Source organism: Nothoprocta perdicaria, unplaced genomic scaffold (genome assembly GCF_003342845.1).
Source record: "Nothoprocta perdicaria isolate Ctin4 unplaced genomic scaffold, notPer1 scaffold_253, whole genome shotgun sequence".
NCBI classification, from domain to species: Eukaryota; Metazoa; Chordata; class Aves; order Tinamiformes; family Tinamidae; genus Nothoprocta; species Nothoprocta perdicaria.
The window spans coordinates 694,426-714,671 of NW_020455481.1; the positions used below are offsets into that span (position 1 = coordinate 694,426).

At 38.2% G+C, this 20,246-nt stretch overlaps 1 protein-coding gene across 1 annotated transcript in view; it reads left to right on the forward strand.

Annotated features, from left to right (window-relative positions):
* The window catches only part of BICD1 (BICD cargo adaptor 1), a 167,048-nt gene extending 150,723 nt beyond the window's left edge, over positions 1-16,325 (forward strand). Inside the window, exons 9-10 of the mRNA XM_026040336.1 lie at positions 6,271-6,348; positions 12,280-16,325. Of these exons, the coding sequence (XP_025896121.1) occupies positions 6,271-6,348; positions 12,280-12,367 (166 nt within the window). The 3' untranslated portion in view covers positions 12,368-16,325. The remainder of the gene's footprint in view (positions 1-6,270; positions 6,349-12,279) is intronic.
* The last annotated feature ends 3,921 nt before the right edge of the window (positions 16,326-20,246 follow it).

Consider the following 20,246-nt stretch of genomic DNA (forward strand, 5'->3'; position numbering starts at 1 on the left):
ATTTCATGCTGATCAATATAATTTGCCTCCTATGATATAACTTAGCTGTTAATGGCATGAATTCACTGCAGTGCTGGAGGGATCATTTAATTTCTATTTGTACTTTTAATTTTGTAAAAAAAAAAACAGTTCCAAAATAAAACTTCCTTCTAGTGAAAGCCACAAACGGCTTATTTAAATAAATAAATAAATAAATAAATAAATAAATAAATAAATAGATAAATAGATAAATAAATAAATAAATGCCTGCCGTGCAATGCATGCCTTACTGTTGGGTATATTCATCAAAAGGTTACTGACATCTTTTTCTGCATAACCCAAGTTATTACCTCATTGTTGGGTAGAATGGCAAAGCATCATCTTTTGAAGTTCTCCAGTAAAATCCATTAGCCTTCTGGTTGTTGCTCAGTGCAGGTGACACATAACATCGTTAAACTGTGTTGCCAGACATTTGTTGCAGTCTAAAAAAACTTTGGGCTTTGGACTCCACTATTTTCAGTTAACTAAAACAACTATTTAAATCTCTTTAAAATCTTGATACCAAATGTTTTTATCTTCTTTTATGACAAGGTTTAATATCTTTTTGTGACTTACTGATTTTACCATCAAATATACAGGAATATTTAATATCATGCTTCTCATCTCATAAAACAGGCAAAGCAGAAGTGAGTCCTTCTTTAAATTAGGTATTTTAGCTCTGTAATAGAGCAGCTCCTTGGAATATTGTTATCTATGGAGTAATCTCGTCAGCAGTTCTTTAATCCCTAATTGTAAGTATCTCTCTGCTTGCACTTTATAGGGCCACATGTGAAGTGTTATAGTGGTACCTTATGGTGGTTGTTCCAAAGCCTGCTAAAGTGCCATTCGCTCTGACTTCAGGTTTTGGATCAGGCCCTTCTTTATCCAAGAAATAGTGCAAGTATTTTTGGTTTGGCTCAAATACAAAAGTACACCTAAAGTGGCCCAAAATACACCTAAAGTGTAACCTAGGCACTTACCTTTCCTTCAGTTGGATAAGACAGAAGTATGATGATTTCTGTGTTTGTAAAATCTTTCTTTTTTCTTTTGAAATGCTTAAAATGTGTGTTTCTTTTAATGAATAAGTACTTCATGAATCATCAGACCTTTCTAAGTGATTTTTTTGTGAAATGTATAATGAAGAGAAATGAATGTGTGTGTGCGCGCATATATGTATATATTTTCTGCTTTTACCATTCCCATTTCTGCTCTTCTACTAACCCATTGTTTAGCTTTCAAATGGATTTAATGAGGAATTATTTAAAGCATTCACAGAAACCATTTGAGAAAATAACATAAATGCATCATGACATAAAAAGTGTGAAAAAGCCTACAGAGCTGGTGAGAAGTCACTTTATTTTCTAGTCCATAATGGAATAAAAATGTATTTCACTGATTTTATTAATGACTAGGATATTTTTTTTTAATCCTTACAGCAAAGGACAAGGTTGACATATAGCATTGTTGCAATACTTGGAACTATCAGTCACATTATCACTGAAGCACAGGGACTGATGAGGGAGACAGCCCTTTAGGTTGAGGACTATTCAGGTATAAAAAGAAATGCACAAATCAAGTCAACTAAAATAAAGCAAAATTAGTCTCTTGCTCCATTGCAGGGCAGTAGGTTAAAAAGGGAGAAAAGTTGGTGGGGGCATAAAAATGGGACATAAAAATGACTTATTGACACAGATTTGAAAGGGGAAATGAGGGTGACACTAGTAATTTCTGTGGAGGTAGATCATTCACAGTGTTTCTATGGGCAAGGTTTTATGAGAACAGTGCAAAGAAGGTGGTCCAGTTAGAAGTGAAGCTTTTCATACAAAAGAGAGGGAGAAGTACAATTTAAAGGCATGTCTAAAAAAATTCTCTCATTTCAGCAGAATGGGCAAGTATTTTAGTGTCACCTGCCCTGCTGTTCTTGACATATCATGTTTGAGTTTAAAAGCTTTCTTCATTTTCTGATGTTCTAGTAGAGAGAATTTGATCGATTAATTGTCTTTATAGGACTTGCAGAGTGTGATTCCACATGCTTCTTCACAACCAGAAGACTACTGATTTGGTTTTTGCCCAGTACTTTTGAATCATCTTATTAGCCATTCATTCTTTCCCATTAAACGTTTGTTGTTTTTGGCCTTGTCATCTCGAGGAAAAAAGCATTTCATTACCATGAATAGTTACTCTTTTGAGTAACCTTATCAAGTTTTCTAAACTTTATTTGGCAAATTCAGTTGACACTAGATAGCGTGACACAAAATGTCATTGCTGTAGATACTCTAGAACTTATAGCTAGGACAGAGGCCTTTCTGTCAGCCTGGACTGCTCAGTTGGTTATGGAGGAAAGTTTCATTTAATAGACTTGAAAAAAACCTTAATCTTGCCCCCTTTTTTTTATAAGCATTTATTGAGACTTTTTTTAAGAAAATAACATAAAATAATTGGTTCAATAACCAATTTTCAATATTTATCATCAACAATATCAAATATATAAAAATCCTTCTAAAAATCATGTTTAGCGTGTTGTTTGACAATTTTACCATTTCATATAAAAAAGAGAAAATGCTCTGTACTGAGTGTAACTAGACAGAGTTAGAAGTGTGTTAAATACCAGTTGTTCACCTACAGCATCCCCTCTGCTTTGCCTTGGCCTCCATACTACTCTTGGACTTCGACAGGAGTGTAAGTGCCAAGGCATACTGAAAGGTTCCAGTGTATTATGCTGGGTCGAGCAGGTGGGACTAAAAATGCTTGTACGTAGGATTTTCACCGGGGACATTGCTGATGCCAACAGCAGGCACGCTCATCTCTCCAACACCAGCAAGGCCATGTTGACCGGAGTCGCCCAGTTCCTAGACTGGAGGGCAGAGCACACCTTGTGACATGAGGAAAGTGCCTTGTTCTGGGGGCTGAGCCAAAGGGAGGAACAGGAAAAACTGTAGTAGTGCATTCAGTCCTCATATGACTTCAATAATGAGTCTGGTATTTTTAATGGTCTTACACTAGGAGCTGATTAACTGAATTAGGACAGGGCACAAAATACCTAAGCAAAATCAGCATGGGCTAATCTATGAGAGAGGGAATCTCTGAGCCCTTTACGTGTCTCTAACTAGCTAAATGGTGAATTGGAAAGAACTGAATAAATAATATGAGCAGGCTGAATAGTGAGAGTTAGGTCCCAAGAGATGGTACGCTGAGAGTTTTCGTAGGCCTCTGCTGCCTGACTCGGCCCAGTTTCAAGTCCTACTGAATTCAGTGAAGCCTGGGATATGGCACTTCTGTACAGAATGGCTCCTCTTGACCTTTGTGGTTGCAATAGTCATGGAATTTCTTGTCTCTCTCATAGGTTCACAGAATCATAAAAGGCTTCTTTATGAGATCTGTTGCACCATCCCCTGCCTTGTGGTCGTTTATTTCCTCACAGCAGCTGGAGATGAGAGAAAAGAGATAGTCTCTTCTTAAAAACTTAATTGACTATTTTGTTGATGTTCATCTCTGCAGACTTTCAAGAAATTACAGTCTGCATTTGCTCCCCGGATGTCTTCTACACAGATGACAAACTGTCCTTTCACTCATAGCTTGACTGGCACTCCCTCAATTGAAAAATAATGGCAACAGGCCTGTTCCAATGTAATCGTTTTCTTTTCTTTTTCTTCTAGTACAAGAGAATGTGTCTTTTCTTCTTCATACTATATGACATTGATCACAGACTCAGAAAAGACATCTTTGAAACTCTTGACCTTTAGCAGAACATTTCAGATAGAAACCGTCATTTACTTGATAGAAGCAAGGGCTCCTTAGCAGAACAAGAGGACCAAATGCAGTTTTCACCTTTAAATAAAATACAACAAGAAATCATTTTATGACTGTCATGTCATTAGAGAAGATAGGAACAAATCCTCCAAACTTTGAAAGGATTAAATATAAAAGGAATAAATTTAGTTCTAGCACGTCTGCCTGAATATGAGTAGAACTGAGCTTCTGAGTCTCTTTGAATTTGTAATGTATATGTTTAAGCCATGTGTGTTGTGCTTAGCTCTTCCTAGCATAATCCTCAGACTTCACTCCTGGAGGATGTAGGAGAAAAATTCAGCTATTTAAAGCCATGTAGATCATTAAATTTCATACTTATGTAACTCACTGTGAGCCAAATTGTTAGTATTCCTAATGCTAAGTAGAGCTGTTTCATGTGAAGTACAGGGAATTTGCTCACATCGAATAGTAATTATTCAGGTTGCATAATGTTTGCAGGGTCTGCTTCCCTATTCATGCGTTCTGATAAATCTGGCAGATGAAGACCTATCATAGAATGTTTGCAGGATGGCTGAGATATTAGAATAGGATCATAAATCAGGCCTTTGCATTGTTTCTGGCAAAGGCTGTCAGAACAATTTCCTCTACATTTATGAAACCTGTCCACCCCGCTTCATCACCCATCTTCTGTCTTCCTTTTCTCACTGACTGCTTTCTATACTTCGTGAGGGACAACTTTGCTTTGAATTACTACAAGGTAGTTAATTTAGAATTTAGAATAGGAAACTAAAAAGAAAAAAAATAACTTTTAAGTTCCTTTCCGCAGTTAGCTGGCTCAGTCCCTATCAGACACCTTTGCTTTTAATGAACATTTATCTAAAGTGATAGACCTCTCTATTTGTGGCCTAGGAACATTGCAAACTGTGGTATTTCTCTGCTAGAAGACCAAGAGTGAGCATCGTAAGATATGTAAGAATGGCAGTGTCCTTCCTTATTCCATTTCTGCCTCCTGCCACAATGGCATAAGCTGAAATTGTGCCTGTATTTTTTTTATAATGTAAATAACTATGCACTTGGAAAGGGGTCCAAAATCATCACATACCAGCTGAGGCAGAAAGTAGGGAGTGATTTGGGTGCACTTGCTTCCACCCACAGGAGGTCAGCATAGATCTTCCTGGGAAGTAGCACTCTAGGCCTGGCTCAGTGTCACTATGAAGGTCTTTTGCTCTGTGTTGCACCTTATGTTATCTCAAAAACCTTTATGAGCATTGCTACCAGCCTCTTCAGCTGAGTTATGCAAAGAAGAAAAGTGAGTTTTGGAAGGCTGATGTACTTGAAAGAGAAAAGGTGGTGGTCACTGGCGGTGAACTTCAAGTAGCAGCCAATTAAAAAAAAACAGAACAACCTATTACCTTCCTGGTTGGTCAGGTCTAGTCAGTTCAGTTTTAAGAACAGTAAGTTCCTTCCCCTGAAGAGTTAGATTGAAAGTCAAGCCACAGCAGTCAGAGAGGTCACCAGCTCTGCAAACGCTGCTGGAGCCCAAAACTGATGTCCACGTGATTTCCAGCTAGTTAGATTTTCATCTATAAGCTTTAATAGACATTAAAGGCTCCTGACGACTGTGCTTTCTGACAGGCTGAGTCTTGCAGGCCATTGGAAGTGCATGTAATTTCTATCGTGGAGGACTGGACTGAGGTGGGGGAAGTCAGGCAAATGTTGAGATCTGGAAATATGGCTAGAACTAGTGAGTTAGGAGTCAGAGTTGTGTCTCATTCAAATATTTTTCTCAAGTTCCTCAAATAATGTAGAGTTTAAAACTTTTTTTAAAAAATATATTTGAAATATCATGGTAAAAACACAGCAACAAAGGATTCATTTGCTTTACTTCTGTTAAATTAAGGACTTCAATATAGCTTTGCAAGTGCTCTGTGTGAAAACTACTGTGGCAGAGAACTGATAAAATAGTCTAGACAAAACAGTGAAAACCAACTGCATCAGTCCCTGTCTTTTTTCTATACAAAATAATCTCATGTGCACTGTTTAGAAGATGTAAACTTCTTGCAAACTTTTCCCCAAGGATTATGAGATGACATCTGTAATTATAAGATCCCTGAATAAATTTGGAGTAGCTTTGTTGACACTTTTTATATTAGGTATAATGCAAACAGTTGTATTCCCCATTTGCAGAAGAATGATGGATATAAAGGTTGAAGCCAGATTCTGAATATGATCTGTTATTGTTGTCAGTTTAATCAAAACATTTGCCAGCCTTCAGGAAAGACAAGAATGATTTTGCTGCTATTTGCAGAGAAAAAGAAGCCAACAGCTATTGTTGTTATTATCAGGAGGGAAAAAAAAAAAAAAGGTATTTCTGTCAGATAAGGAACCAAGCAAACATTCCTCACTAAATCTCTCCATCAGATGCATAGCCTGTGTTCTACTGTTACTAACCCCTTGCTCTGTAATCTCTCTGTATATATGTCTAATTTATCAGTTTCTTGTAGATTGTCAGCAGCCTGCTGCCTCCATACCGCCACACGGCTCACAACTAGCCAGGGGGCCAGATTGCCAGACTGTCAGGTAAACTCAACTAACTCTTCTTCTCTTTGCACATAGCTGCATGTTCTAGCGAGCCTGCAACTCCTCTTGCCTGCCTTGTAGAAAAGCCCTTCCCGTCTGTGCAAGTCTTCACTACTGGACAACTTTTAACAACTTGAGGAGCAGTGGTAATTTCTGCAGTGACAGTATAAACATGAATCACAAAATTCAGGCACCTACAAACATGTAAAAATACATGAATGCAAAATAGAATCTTGCAATTCTTATGTTTTTTTTTGTATTCAGTCATTTCTCAGTGATACCAAAATAGTAGTGATTTTATTTTCATGCTAGATAAATTTACTAAGTAGAGGCGCTTTGGATTTAGCTGCAGGTTCTCATTTTGTAAGATACTGGTTTAAAGGCACTGGTGAGATTTTAGCAGGCAGGTTGCTCTCCTGGCGCAGGGAGCTCTCTCCTACTGCAGTGGACTCTTAGTCTTGTTAATAGTAAACTACTGAAGTCCTTGCTCCTGGGCAGTGCAAAGGCCAAATTGTGCTTCTGAGACAGTTGAATAAATCACAGTGGAAGGGAAAAAAAAAAAGAAAGAAAAGACAGAAAAACAACAATACTTCACAAAACTTATTTTTAATCAGTTCTCTACACTGCACATGTATTGATCTACGAGCATACCTTCTCGTTTGAAATAACTTGTGTTGTTTTTAGCTTGATATATATAGGTCAAGGTTATCTAAAGCCCTTTAAAACCCAAAAAACTCCCCCCTCTCTCCAGGAATAAACCTGTGGTTTATATGAGTCTGCAAGAAGCAGGTTGGGTAGTGACTGTGGTATTGCTTTTGGTCACACACTGCTGGGCACAAATTCTGCTAGGTCATAGGTAGCCCCTCAGTCACCTTGAGACAGCACCTTAATGTATGCCTCTCTTTTATTGCCTGTGTGTGGAAGTATCATTAAATTATTTACTACATGCAGGCATTATGAATATTCAATAATATTTGTAATAAAAACATTGTGAAAGTTCCTTGAAAACAGTAAGTACCGCTTACCAGTTTGGAGTATTGTAGCACAATGAAAGAAATTACTAGTTCCATTTAAAATCCCTTTAATGTGTTTTCTGCTGTATTTTAGATGCAGCAATGTTTGATATTGGTAATAGCATTAGATAGGTGCTTTGAGTGTATGAAGATTCAATATATCTTCAATGTCACTATCAAGAATTCAGGGACAAGAGAGCCGTGGTCAAGAAGCTTTTCTTGCCACATTTCCAAACCAAAAAGAATGGCGTAGAAAATAGTAATCATAATTAAATGTATGGTTCAATACTTTAGAAATGCAGATCACTTATCCTACACACGATATGTACCATAGGCTTAGTTTAACTGTTTGCCTTTAAATGGCGATCGGTTTTATCACTAGATTGATACTCCTCTGGTTAAGCGAAAACAGCCGCTGCTTTTTGATGAATTACCTATGACACCTTGCTTGTCTCAGCCCCATAGCTGTGCAGCCTCCTAAAGCAGTGAAGCACAGCAGCAGATGTTACAGAAGTCAGCATGGTGGCGTGAGTTTGTGAGTGCTTTCAATGAAATCTGAAGTAAAATCTAAAGGCTGTTAAAGAAGCACTTAGATTTACTGAGGTTTAGATTTACCAAATCTCAGAGTAGGAAGAAGGCGGGAGACTGTAATGCCCTTCTGGCTCTTCTAATCATCCCTGAAAGTGTAATACACACTTTCTCAGTTGTGCGATGAGGCCAAATAAGACAAATTAAAACTGCCAAGCCCTGAAGTCACCCATTTTAAGAGAGAGATACATTTATTTTTTAAGTCCCTATTATCACTCTTGCAGTAATGTGACCTCTGAATATATATGTCTCTCTCACATATGGAGAGTTTTTCCTAATTCTTTATCTATACTCAGTTTTAAATGGGACGTGTCTATCTCTGTGAGTTAACCAGTCTTTGTGAAAATGCAGTGATTCCTGTCTATAAGTTTTGGTGAGTCACACTGGATAAGCTAGGAACAGATTCAGGCCAAATCAGATCTCAATGCTGGTGCTAGAGGAACATCAACTTACTTCAGTCTTTTCACTTGTGTCTGAATAATTATTTTAGAATTTGATCTGGAGATTCTAGATAGCTATTCTGAAGACAAAAGCTTTTCTAAATAAGCTGATTAAACACTGCATGAAAATCTCACTGTGCCTCCCATGCATCACATCCATTTCTTGTTCCAAGATCATGTGGCAAGCAACCAAACGTAGGCGTATCCAGAAGACTGCTGGGTGGTGTCATCATGTTCCACTTGCCCTGCCATCACCCATAGTTTCCTGTCTGATATACTACATTGAACAAGATTAAAATATTAACCATGATCCCAAATTTAAAAGGCTATGTCTTTGGACCATATTCAGGCTCTATTGAATTTAGTGAAAACCTGCTGTTAATTATCAGAAGTCAAAAGATAGTAGCAAGTTAACTATAAGAAATACAAATAGTGTAGATAAAATGAATGTCCATCATTTTATAAGAAATAATACCTTCGTTTCATATAAAAAGGAAATAAACTACAAATAAGGTAAAATATTACTGCATCCAAAGTGGTTCCATTCTGAAAGTATCACTAATTTGTTTATTTTTCCCTACCCTGACTTGTTATGGCTACAATCTATACTAGAAAATACTGCATGTGAATGGCACTTTTGAGAGAGAAAAGCCCACTTACTAACACCTGTGTACTTTGCATGATTCTGTCAAAATGATTTTAAAAATATGTGTTTGCATTTTGAATGCTGAGAGGGAAAACTGCTTGGAAAACAGACAATAACTAACAAAAAAATGACACTTCATCAACTGAATGACCAGATTCCCAAATGCTACCAGCCATTAAACAAAGGTTTGCAAAAATGTTTGTTAAAGGAAGTGCTTTAAGAGCAGCACACGTTCTATGTGTGGAAGGTAATATTATTCTCATTCATTCCCAGTTAATAGCCAGCAGTTGCAGGTTCCTCCCTACCTTTCCTTGTTTCGTGTTCTTACTCCACCTGCCATCCCCTACGACCTGCAGCCTTTGGTGTGTGCCCCATAGCTGAGCTCCAGGACCTGCTCCCACCTCACCATAACACGCACTCGTGCTGCTTGCTGCGTGTCACTTGCTCATTCTGCCTAATGGATGACCCATTTTCTGCTCTTACGCTGCTGTAGCACTCTCTCTTACTGAACTGGATATATTGTTTTCCTGGTGAGAGGATGGTTTAACAATGGAGTGTTAGCATAAGTACTCCATGAAGCGTATATTTTTATATATATATATATATATATATTGCTGCAAAAGTGCCTGTACCGATAACCTTGTGATTTTTTTTTTGTCTTCCTAATGCCCCTGATCTTTATTATTGGTTGAAAAGGGAACGGTGAGACCAAATTTTATATTTATTCTGTCCTGTAGAAATGTGCTTGTATTTCAAAATGAGAAGCAGTGCAGAATTACTGAGAAAATGAATGGGATGATAAGCAGAGTGTTTCCTAATCTCAGCATATTGTGGAACAGTTTGTCTTACAGTATCTTCAGTCAGCACTGATTTTATATTGAAGGTGAAGCCGAGACATTAATATGAGTAGGCATAAATATATACAGGTGAATTTTACCTTTCAAAGAAGCCCTGTTTCAGGCCATTCCTGCACATAATTAGTCCTAATGATGGCGATTTCCTGACCAGTCCTCTCACCTGAAGCATGAACATTTTGTGTTTTTTATTTTTGAAGTCGGGATGGAAGCCCTGGAAGGCAAATGAAAGATGTATGTTGCGTTTTCCATTCCTTTTTGATAATCACAGAAGTCTTTGAAGGAAGAGGTGGGCGAGCAAGGAGGAGAAAAGGCAGGCTTTGTAGGATAACACAAGCACCACCTTGCTCATCCTCCTCAAAGGCCACGTTCAAGTTGCAGTTCACTTTATTTCTCTTAAGGACTTTAGTGCTTGCCCTAAACCTATCTTGAAAACCTAAGAGGTGCTGAAGCCTGAAGTTGGCTCTTGAAGGGTGGAAAATTTTTAAGAGTAAATGGAGATCTTCGGGTCCTTCTCCAATGACTTTTGACACACTCATTTGAGTGTGTTAGGCAAAAATTTCACTCAGATCCCCCTTTGGGTGCTGTTTCTGCATCTGTATGTTGTTCAGTGAAGCAGAACAAAAGAAAGATTACACCATGCAAAGAAATGCCAACAGAAGACAGGTTTGTTCAATATTCTCTTGGGATTTTTGGTTGTCAGTCCAGCTACTAAAATTCAAGAAAATATTCTGTGTTAAATATTTGTATCTAGGTGCTTAGACTTAGTCTCACACCTATATGTAAGTGCTCTAAATCTATATTGAAACTGAGGAGTCATAGTCCTAAAAAGCAGTAAGTACTTTGGGAACAATATAGAGAGCCGAGAATAAAGCCAAACTTGAGAGGAGCAGAGCACCTGCAATCCACACTGACCAGGCCTTTTGCAGTTGGCCATGTACTCTCTGGGAGCGTAAATGTGAACCAGAGTCTAACTTAAAGTATGTAAGTTCATGATCTTCAAATAAGTCAGTGATGCAAAGACTCTTAACCCCTGTTGAGTTATAAATGCCTGTCTATTTGTCATCATGATCTATTAAGCTCCTCTGATTTGAAAAAAAAAAAAAAAAAAAAGATATTCCAATCTGGTTTCTTAACACTGATGGTAGACAGTTGTTTTTCTCCTCAAAAAATGCAATGTCATTTCTTTGTTTTCCTTATTTTAAATGCTATATGTATAACTACAGGCGTTTGCAGTACCTCTGCCGTTTCCAATTGCAGATTTTCAAATCTCTCTGGCATTTCAAATCAATTCATTTTTAGCAGTGGACTAATTGCTTTCCTTTCAACATCCTCCTAGTCTGTACTAGAGAGATAATATGCAAAGGAATGTTTTCTAAAGGATGGAAAATGGAAAAAAGCAGTTTTCTGGAGGACAGGAACATATGTGCTTCACCATATACACACTGCTGAGGCTGGAAAAACTCCAAGATTGTAATATATATGAGACATTAAAAAAATAAAAAATCTTCCCAGACACATTTAAGCAACTGCAGTTGTTTTAAAATTGGATTTATTTGCATTCTGTTTTGGCATTTTGGTTTGCCCCGTGCTTTCCTCGAAAGATTAGCTCCACATCAGCTCCATGAGCTGACATTCACCCTTGTAAAAGTGAGCAGTCCATGGCTGAGGAATCACAGCAGGGATGAACTTAAGCTTGGCCTACGTTGCACATCATAGTGCAGTACAGCTAACTGAGCTATAGAGGTTTAAGGCCTCGATGCTGTTTTTAGAGCAGTCATTTATGGGAAAACAATCAAATCATGTTATAGAATTGAAGAGGATTCAAGGAGCACATTGGGGGAAAAAAAAGGAACATTTAGAAGTGGTGAATTATAAGCTGTATAATGCTTATGTTACCTGCTGAGGATGATTGTCCTGTGGACAGTGGACATAATAATAGATTGCATTCAGTAAGAGATCATGTTTTCACAAAGTGATGAAACCTGATTGCCCAACTGTGACTTTTCTTCATTTAGAACAGTTAACTGGTTGCATATGTAAAATGTTTAATACTCAGTATTAAAAATGGCACTTGTACTTTGCCCTTTAAATTCACTTTCTCATTTCGCACGTGCATTCATTTCTCCATTGTTCATCAAGGCATGCAGAAAGCAGTTATATACATGAACTGAAGCAGGATAGCTGCAGCTTTTCATGTATACGTCTGGGTGTCACTGAACACTTGTGCACTGAGGATTTTCCCTATCTGTACTTTGAGGATGCTGATGCAGAGATGAGGTTTCCTCACCTTTGGGAGTTTATTTCCCTTAGTGTACTGTTTACATGCACATATGAAACGTTTGCTCTGTTTTTTTAAGCCCCTTTTCTCTTTTCTTTTTAATTTTCAGTCCTAATGCTCTTCCAGAAGAGCAGCCACATTCCAGCTCTCAGTGTGCCCCTCTCAACTGTCTCTCCAAGCCTCCTCCCTACCCCTAATCTTCATATGCAACGTAAGAGAAAATACAAACAGAGCGGAGTTGATGCAACAAGGGGTCGGGTTGTTCCCAGTGAGCCGGCACACAATCCCGCCTTGTTGCTGCGTTGACAAGCCTGGATTCAAATCCACTCTTCTGGCATTGGAGGGAAGGTTGAGAAGAAGAACACAAAGCACAGAGCCCAACCTATCAAGAAGACTTTTTATGGTTCCTCTGATTGTATCCAAAATTTGCTATCACGATTACAGTGTAGCGAAATTTAACATCCCGACAAAATGTTCCTTCCAGCTGCTTGGCTTTGCCTCTGGAATCCTGAGAGACTTAAGCCAGTATTTAACAAAGTATGTTACAAAAATTCCACCCTCTCATCCTGAAAGTTCAGCCATAGGAACCAGTTCAGAATTCCTTTTGTCATTAAGGGTGTGGTATTTATTTCTTACTTTGTTTGCACCATAATTTTGTGTTTATAAAATACAGTCTTTTTTTGAGAGAGTTGTATTTAATTCATTTTATTTTTTAAAAAACAAGCAGAAATAGCTTAAGTGAAGAATGGCTGAGTTAATATTAAAAAAAGAAGCGTGTTGTGTTGGCCAGTATATGGCCAACTTGTATTGCACAAACATGTTGGAAATGGGTTGAATTGGAAAGTTAACATGACTGTATATTTTGCTGCTGCACTGATATTGTTTATGCACTTATTTTCTAATTCTTATTACGCTAGCTTCTGGTTTTGTTGTAGCTCTTCACTGAAAGATAATTATTAAGCCTAAGAAGGAGATGAAAGGATGGTGTATTGTTTTGTTTTCGACTGTTTGCTTGCATCGTAATTATATTTTTGCATTTCAGACAAGTAGATGAATTGGTGCTGTTTTTTGGAGTTACTTCCTATTTGGTATCTGAGAAAGAATATCTAAAACAAGTTAAATGTCATGTGCTAATTTAAAGCATTCTTTCCTCCTGCTCCCATATTCAGGACTCTAGCTCGAGGCCTTACCGTGAAAGGCTAGTATGAATGGCGAAGTTGTGTGCATTTGGGGTGAAGTATTCCAGGGTGGAATAACTCCCGCAGGTGAGGTTAACGGCGTGGATCGACGTTAGTAGGGTTTTACTGTAGTGCATTTTTTTCCTTGCCAAAAATCGACAGATGCAGAACCTTAGCTCATGTCAGTTTATGACAAATACTCAGGTGATCTACGCTACACAGATCCTACCGCAACAGTGCACAGTGTTCCTAGTTAAAGATTCTTTCCTGCAAAAGCTGTTTTTTTGGTTTTTTTTTTTTTTAATAGTGGTTTTCAGAACAAAATCAAGGACCGCAGAATTTATTTTGCACAATACCTGACAGCAAGGCAAGTGGCTAAGCAGGGTCTAGTGCTTTAGCAGCTGTGGGCTTCCCATGTGGCTTTCCAGTAGAAAAGAAGTCCTCAATACTGCCCTCCTGTTGGTAATTAGCAGACTCCTTGCTCTTTTGTCAGGTGGCCTTAATTTCTTTACAGATGAAAGGCTTAGGTTTTTCCACATCACTCTCTCCCTTCTCTGCAGCATAAGTCTGATCTACAAGCGCCAAAGACAGTGCAGCCTACAGGGCAGAGCAGTTGACAAAAACTGCTGCAGAGACACTTGGAATAATTCCTTCATATTTTTGCCTCTGTCTGAGAAAACAAACTCAGTTGTGTGTTACTAACAGTGCTAACCAAATGTTGTGGTACATCAGCAGAGGAAAGAATCAGTGACCAATCAGTGTGCCTAAGAATCACTATCACCATAGTACCGTAATGAAGGTGCTGTAAACAGAAATACTCTATGTACTCAACAGTGTATGTCATGTAACCTTGGCAAAGCAGCCGAGCTATTGTAACGAAGCATTCGGAGTCAGAGGTGGAGAAAAGAGCAGCAAACTGATAGCAAATTCTGATCAGATCCAACTGATAACACTTGGCATTGGTTCTGCTTAGGATTCCGTGCGGTTCACATGATTCTTGTGTACATTTACATAACTATTTAGTATCATACTTAATCTACATGTTGTATTGTCATAGGAAAGTCAAGTAAAACTTGTTTAGCTCTATCATATTTTGGGCACTTAAATTAGCTGCTATTTTGATTTTTACTAAAGAAACGTTTTGCCTGAGGCAAATGTTGCCTTTAAAAAGCGTCTCCAAATTCCTGACCTTATCAGACTGCTGCATTAATACTCTACAGTGGTGATGTCTATGTCCAACAAAGACAGCTACTGTGTATTGTTCAGTGGGGAAAGAATTTGCATTGCACATTGAATACAGTTACTGCAAGCTTTACTTGGAATATTTTTACCTATTTTCATATCCAAACCAAACATTTTTCCCTCAATATAACAGTTAAAATTCACCAGAAATTCAGTGAAATACATATCTTTTCAATGTATAAATTTATTGGGGGAAAAAAATCCTTGTACTAGAACATTTGTTTAGTAATATATTTGTTTCCAATTGTGATTTGCAAAATAACTGGGAAATTGAAATATTGTGCTGGTATGTCCATGTGATCAAGAGTTACAGAGCAGCATCCAGTGGTTTAGAGATTGTGGCCATGTTTTATAGAAATCATTGGGTTTATTATTACATTTTTTATTCTCTTAAGCTTTAAACTCTTCATTTCTAATTTTTCAATTTATATTTTTAATATAATAAGACATAAGTGTTGGAAAATTAAGATAACTAAGCAGCTTCAATGTACAGATGACTATCATTATTGCATTGTAAGTTATAAAACTGTGTAGGTCCCCAGGACAGCTTTTGTCAGTTAATCGGTACAAAATAAAATATATATCTTGAACTTGAGATGATAAACTCTTCTTTATTGTTTTATGACTGGTAAGTTACAACTCTGTGAGAGATTTCATAGGAAGTATTCACATTCACATACAGAGAAAAATGAACAAGAGCATGTTTTTTTAAGGCTTGCAAATACTGTATTTCACCCGTTTAGTAATAATTTCCAATATGTTGATAACTGTTTTGATTTTTAACGCTTAAAAAATAAATAAAAAGATGCATCTATTTTCTAAGGGTCAGATTTATTTAAGAATGCTAAAGTGTGTCCTACACAGCAAAAGTGATTTTCATATCCCGCTCTGGCTTTCATGTCTGAAATGCAGCTTTTGTTCTCTAACAGGGCCTAGAAATGTCTTTGGGTTTGGATTAGGCTGTTCTGATCTGGAGCATTCTGTTTTGGGCTTTATTTTCTCACACAGGGGAGAATGAGTATTCCGTGTTCATTTAAATGATCCCCTTGGGGAAATCAAGTTTATAGGAAATGTGTGAGATAACAAGCGGATAGATTGAAGTATAAGGGGAGAAGAGGATGAACAAGAAATTTTAAAATGTCATAGTATGGAAAATATATTTTTTATCAATTGGAAAGTAAATGGAAGCTTTCCAGAAAGAGGAAATATTGTCATTTCCCATGCTAACCATACAGAGGTTTCTGCCTTCTAGATGGAGGCAATAGTTTGATTATTTCTGTTTGATCTGATGGCATCTCTGCGCTTGCCCCATCCAGATTTTTCCCAGTAAATTAATGCCGTAATAGCTATACCGCAGACGTCATAGAATGAAGCTGTCATTAAGGTAACTCTTCAAGTTTTAATGTGCAAGGTGACTTTCAGTTTCTTTTTGATGAAAAAGGATCTGAAATCATTTTAGCCATTTGCCATATTTAAGTGTAAACAAAAAGGAGATGGTATTATGAAATACAATCCGGACCTCATGTATGAAGGCTGCTTGTGGTAATCATGTTGGAAATGCTTACATACAATTGTCAGGAAAGGAGGACCCACAGGGGCTGACCCCCAAGCGTGGGGGCTGTATGATGCCAACCATCACACACAAATCAGCAGGGGCTGTGCTGCCCCTTCCAGTATAGCAGTGTGGAGGTGGTCCCGAGATGGAGATCAGCCCCTTGGAGATCTGTTTCTTTCCTACATGGAAAATGCACGTCCACAGCGGCTGTAGTGAACTTGTTCCAGTGCTTCACAAGTCTTTGTTTGAAAATAGCAGGGACTGATGTTTTCCGTTTGAAGCACGATCACTGCTGTAGTTACCTCTTAAACAATTACAGTGATCGGTTCCTTTTCCTTGTGTACACAGTGCATCTGAAAGGGATATACAAAATTCAGACTTTTTTTAACCATTGGGAGTTTTTTTTTTGTTTTTTAATAGAGTTAAGTACCCGTGGGAGACAAACAAAAAAGCAGTTGCCTTTCGCCTTAAGGCACGAATGCATCTAAATATGCAATGTAAAATGCGTGCATGAGATTCTTAACATCATGTAGCTTTTCCATATCCATGATTAAGCTAGAAAATTCTTATTTATTGTGTGATATGCATATTCCTCATGTTAGAAAGGCAAGAAGACTATCACACAGAGTCTGTATCTTTCATTCTGAGATGCAGGGCTTAAATCCATGTTGGATTTTAATCTGTTTCCTGTGGAGTTCTTGAAAATCCCCTCTAACCAATCTAACATCACCCAAGTGACAGACTGACAAGGGGTTAGGGAAAAATCCTTTGTTCCATGACTGGAGTTAATGTGCAGGAAGACTCTGGGTGATAGGGCCTTGTGTTTCAAAAAGTGTCTTTTTATGAAGGTCTGTGTTGGTTTTGCTCATCATTATTAGCTGTAGCTGGAACAGTGGAGAAGAGTGTATGTTTTTTTGCTCAGCATTAGTAAACTGAATTAAATAGATTTTTTTTATATATATATATATAAAAGCTACAGTTGTTTTGATTTCAAGGGCATTTTGGAAAATAATGAATACCAGAGGTTGAAACAAGTTTCCAGTAGACGGGTTTGCTAGCTGAGTTGTTATTTCATCAGCTATGAAGAAGAAATAAGAATAATCCAGCCTTTCATTTTCCTATTCACAGGTATGGCCATTTGTGTGCCATGCCAGTGGATAAATTAAGTCCATTTTATTAGTTATTGCCCTTTTGACAAGCCCTGTGGTTTGACTGTTAAAGGGTTAATTAACTTGATCCTTTGTAAACAATTTAAAACAACAGAAACTGATGTTTTGTGACTTTTGTAATCTATTGAATGTTTCCATTTGCATGATGTTCTGTACCTAATGAACCATACAGATTGCTGTGTTCCTTTCAGAGGAGTTTTCACATTGGTGGTGTTTGTGGAAGAACACTAATTTGTATCCTGTATGTTTACTGCTGTAAGAACTCAGCTACTCCTATGTTGAATTGACATTATGTTGTTCTGCCTTCTTGGGGTTAAATGATGGAGTGTTTCTAGGTGGTGAGGAATATGAAAGTATATGTGTTCATTTGCTAAAGAGTGAATATTGGAAACTCTTCTTGTTGCTGCTTTATGCTAGAAGCAAAAAAAAAAAAAGTTAAATAACTCTTGTTTCCAAAAAATGCATCATTTGTTTTTGAAATTGAAGTAATTCCCATGTTAATTCTTCCTTGTCCTTGTAGGCAATCCTAGGTTAATGCCTTGTGAGGGATTCATAAAGTCTGTGCTTGTAAATGTGTAATATGATCATGCAGTCAAATGGTTGGGAAAAACACTCTAGTGCTGAAGAAAATAATTAAAAGAAGCCAATATACTGATTCTTACATCTTTATGTTCAAATTAAAATTACAGTGTAATGCATAACTGTTCCAGTGAATAAACTGGCCATTTTTGTTCATTTAATTCTGGGCTCTCTGGTCTACTTCTAGTTCTGGTTCTACTGCAGTCAGTTTGCATTGTATTGACTTGGCCTATGCATTTACATCTGTTTATTTGTTTAAAGACGCATAATAGCAAGTTTAGAAGCTATCAGAATTAAAGGAAAGAAAATGAGAAAGACAATCCAATTTAGGAAATTCTGATTTCCCTAAGAAAAAGGAAGATGCTTCCTCTCTTTTCTCAGGTTGAAGTGCATAATAAAATACAGGCTGGTTCCCACATACCATTTCCAGCAGATTTGAGTAATCTCTGAAATGCTCCAGTGTCTAAGGACGGTCTCTGTGCAAGACTGCTGCGGAAGATGCACATCTGCAGCCTCGGGGGATGTGGAAGCAAGGGAAGAGCCAGCTTTGATGAACAGCTGGGTTAGGAGTTATTAAGGAGTTAGGAGAACGCTCCGTACAGTGCAGCGTGCCCTACCTGCTCCTCAGAGCAGGAAGCATCTGCTCCCTGGCCCAAGTGACAGCAGGGGCCTGCCCGTCCCGCAGGTGTGTGGACCCGGACCCTGCGGATGGCTGCGGGAGACGTGCGCGGGGAGCGGGAATTGCCTAGACCAGGGCAGTGCCTCCCGTGCCTGTGAGACCTGGTAGGGAATACTGGAGGCAGTAGGGTTGTCTTTGGCTTGGACTAGCTGGTGAGCAAGGGTTTTGGATAGTAGCAGGATTTGTACCTAAACGTGGAAACGCAGTCCACAAACTGTTTCTTGTCTTCCCATTTCTCTATTTTCTTCCTTTTTCTTGTCAAGCATGGAGAGCTGTCTCAGCCCACCGTGTTTTCATCACAGGAAACAGCGATGGGAAAAGCTTTACATGGTCTTCTATTTTCTTTTTCTGCAAAAGTGGAACTGCTTGAGTTAGCATTTTCTTGCACTCTGTTTTCTTCCCTTTACATTTTTAATTAAAAGCATTTCTGAGGCTGAGGGGCAAGCAGGCTTTTCTTCCTCACCACGTTTGTCCTGACAGCTGCTTCAGGGAGAGTTACTGCTTGCATGAACAGGCTCATGGCAAAGCTGGCCCAAGAGACTTCTTACCCTTATTGCTCCTGCCACTTTCTCTGTGTCATCCCATTAGCCTGTCCTGCGCAGCTCTCTGAGAGGCAACGTTACAAGTAAGGTCACTGAAGTCACCTGGGCTAAAACAAAAAAAAATGTACCCAGTGTCAGCGTAATGTCTCCTCTGAGAAGCACCATTACCCCTTGTCCTGCAATAGGGGTTATTTTCTGACAAAGGAAACTCTTGTTCTTCCTACAAAAATATGCCAGAAAGATCCTGGAGCTCAAAGTTTCAGATGGCCACCATTACATTACATGCATTCGTTTTTGGGTACCTCCCTTGATAAAGCCCACAGCTAAATGTAGACAGGTGCAGAGCACTCCCAGATGCTCCCAGAGGTAGCAATCAAAAGGAAAATTAAGGTAGCCTTATTTTGATTGTCTAAATACAAAACCGTACTGTTAGCACCTCGAGCATGCAGAGATGCTGCTGAATTTTGGTCAATGTTGGAACCCAGGTTTCATGAGAGTATTGGCAAGGGCAGAAGCCCTAATTATAAAAAGGACCTTATTAAAACACTCTACATTGACATTTTTTAACAGACTGTGACTGAGAAACATAAATAAGATTTTATATATGGAACAACAAGAAAAAGAGAGAAAATAAACTAAAATAGATAATAATAATTACATGAATTTTGGTGGGGGGATAGGAAGAGGGGGATATGAATATACTGGAATAAGAGCAGATCTTATCTCTTTGTGCATGGTAATGGCACAAATAAAGCAGCCTTCCGCTCAGTGGACGGTTTGAGTGATTGCCTGAATGAAAAGAGAAAGTACTAACTTCGCACAAAAGTACAGCTCAGTACTGTAGATGACAACTCAGCAGAAACATAATAGCCCAGTAACAAAAAAATGACCTTTGTAAGAGTGATTCCTTTTTGACTACAGCAGTAAATTAGAAAACATGAACTTCACTCATTGCTATTTATAAATTCCCTTTTATCATCTTGGAGGCACTTAGCTCCAGGCATAAGGTTTCATGGCTGGCAGCAAGACACAAAAATAACTTTAAAGTTACTGTTATAGCAATGCACTGTGGAGAAATTGTTATTTGTGAATTGTGATTTTTTCTCCTCCATAAGAGGAGAAAAGAAGCCCC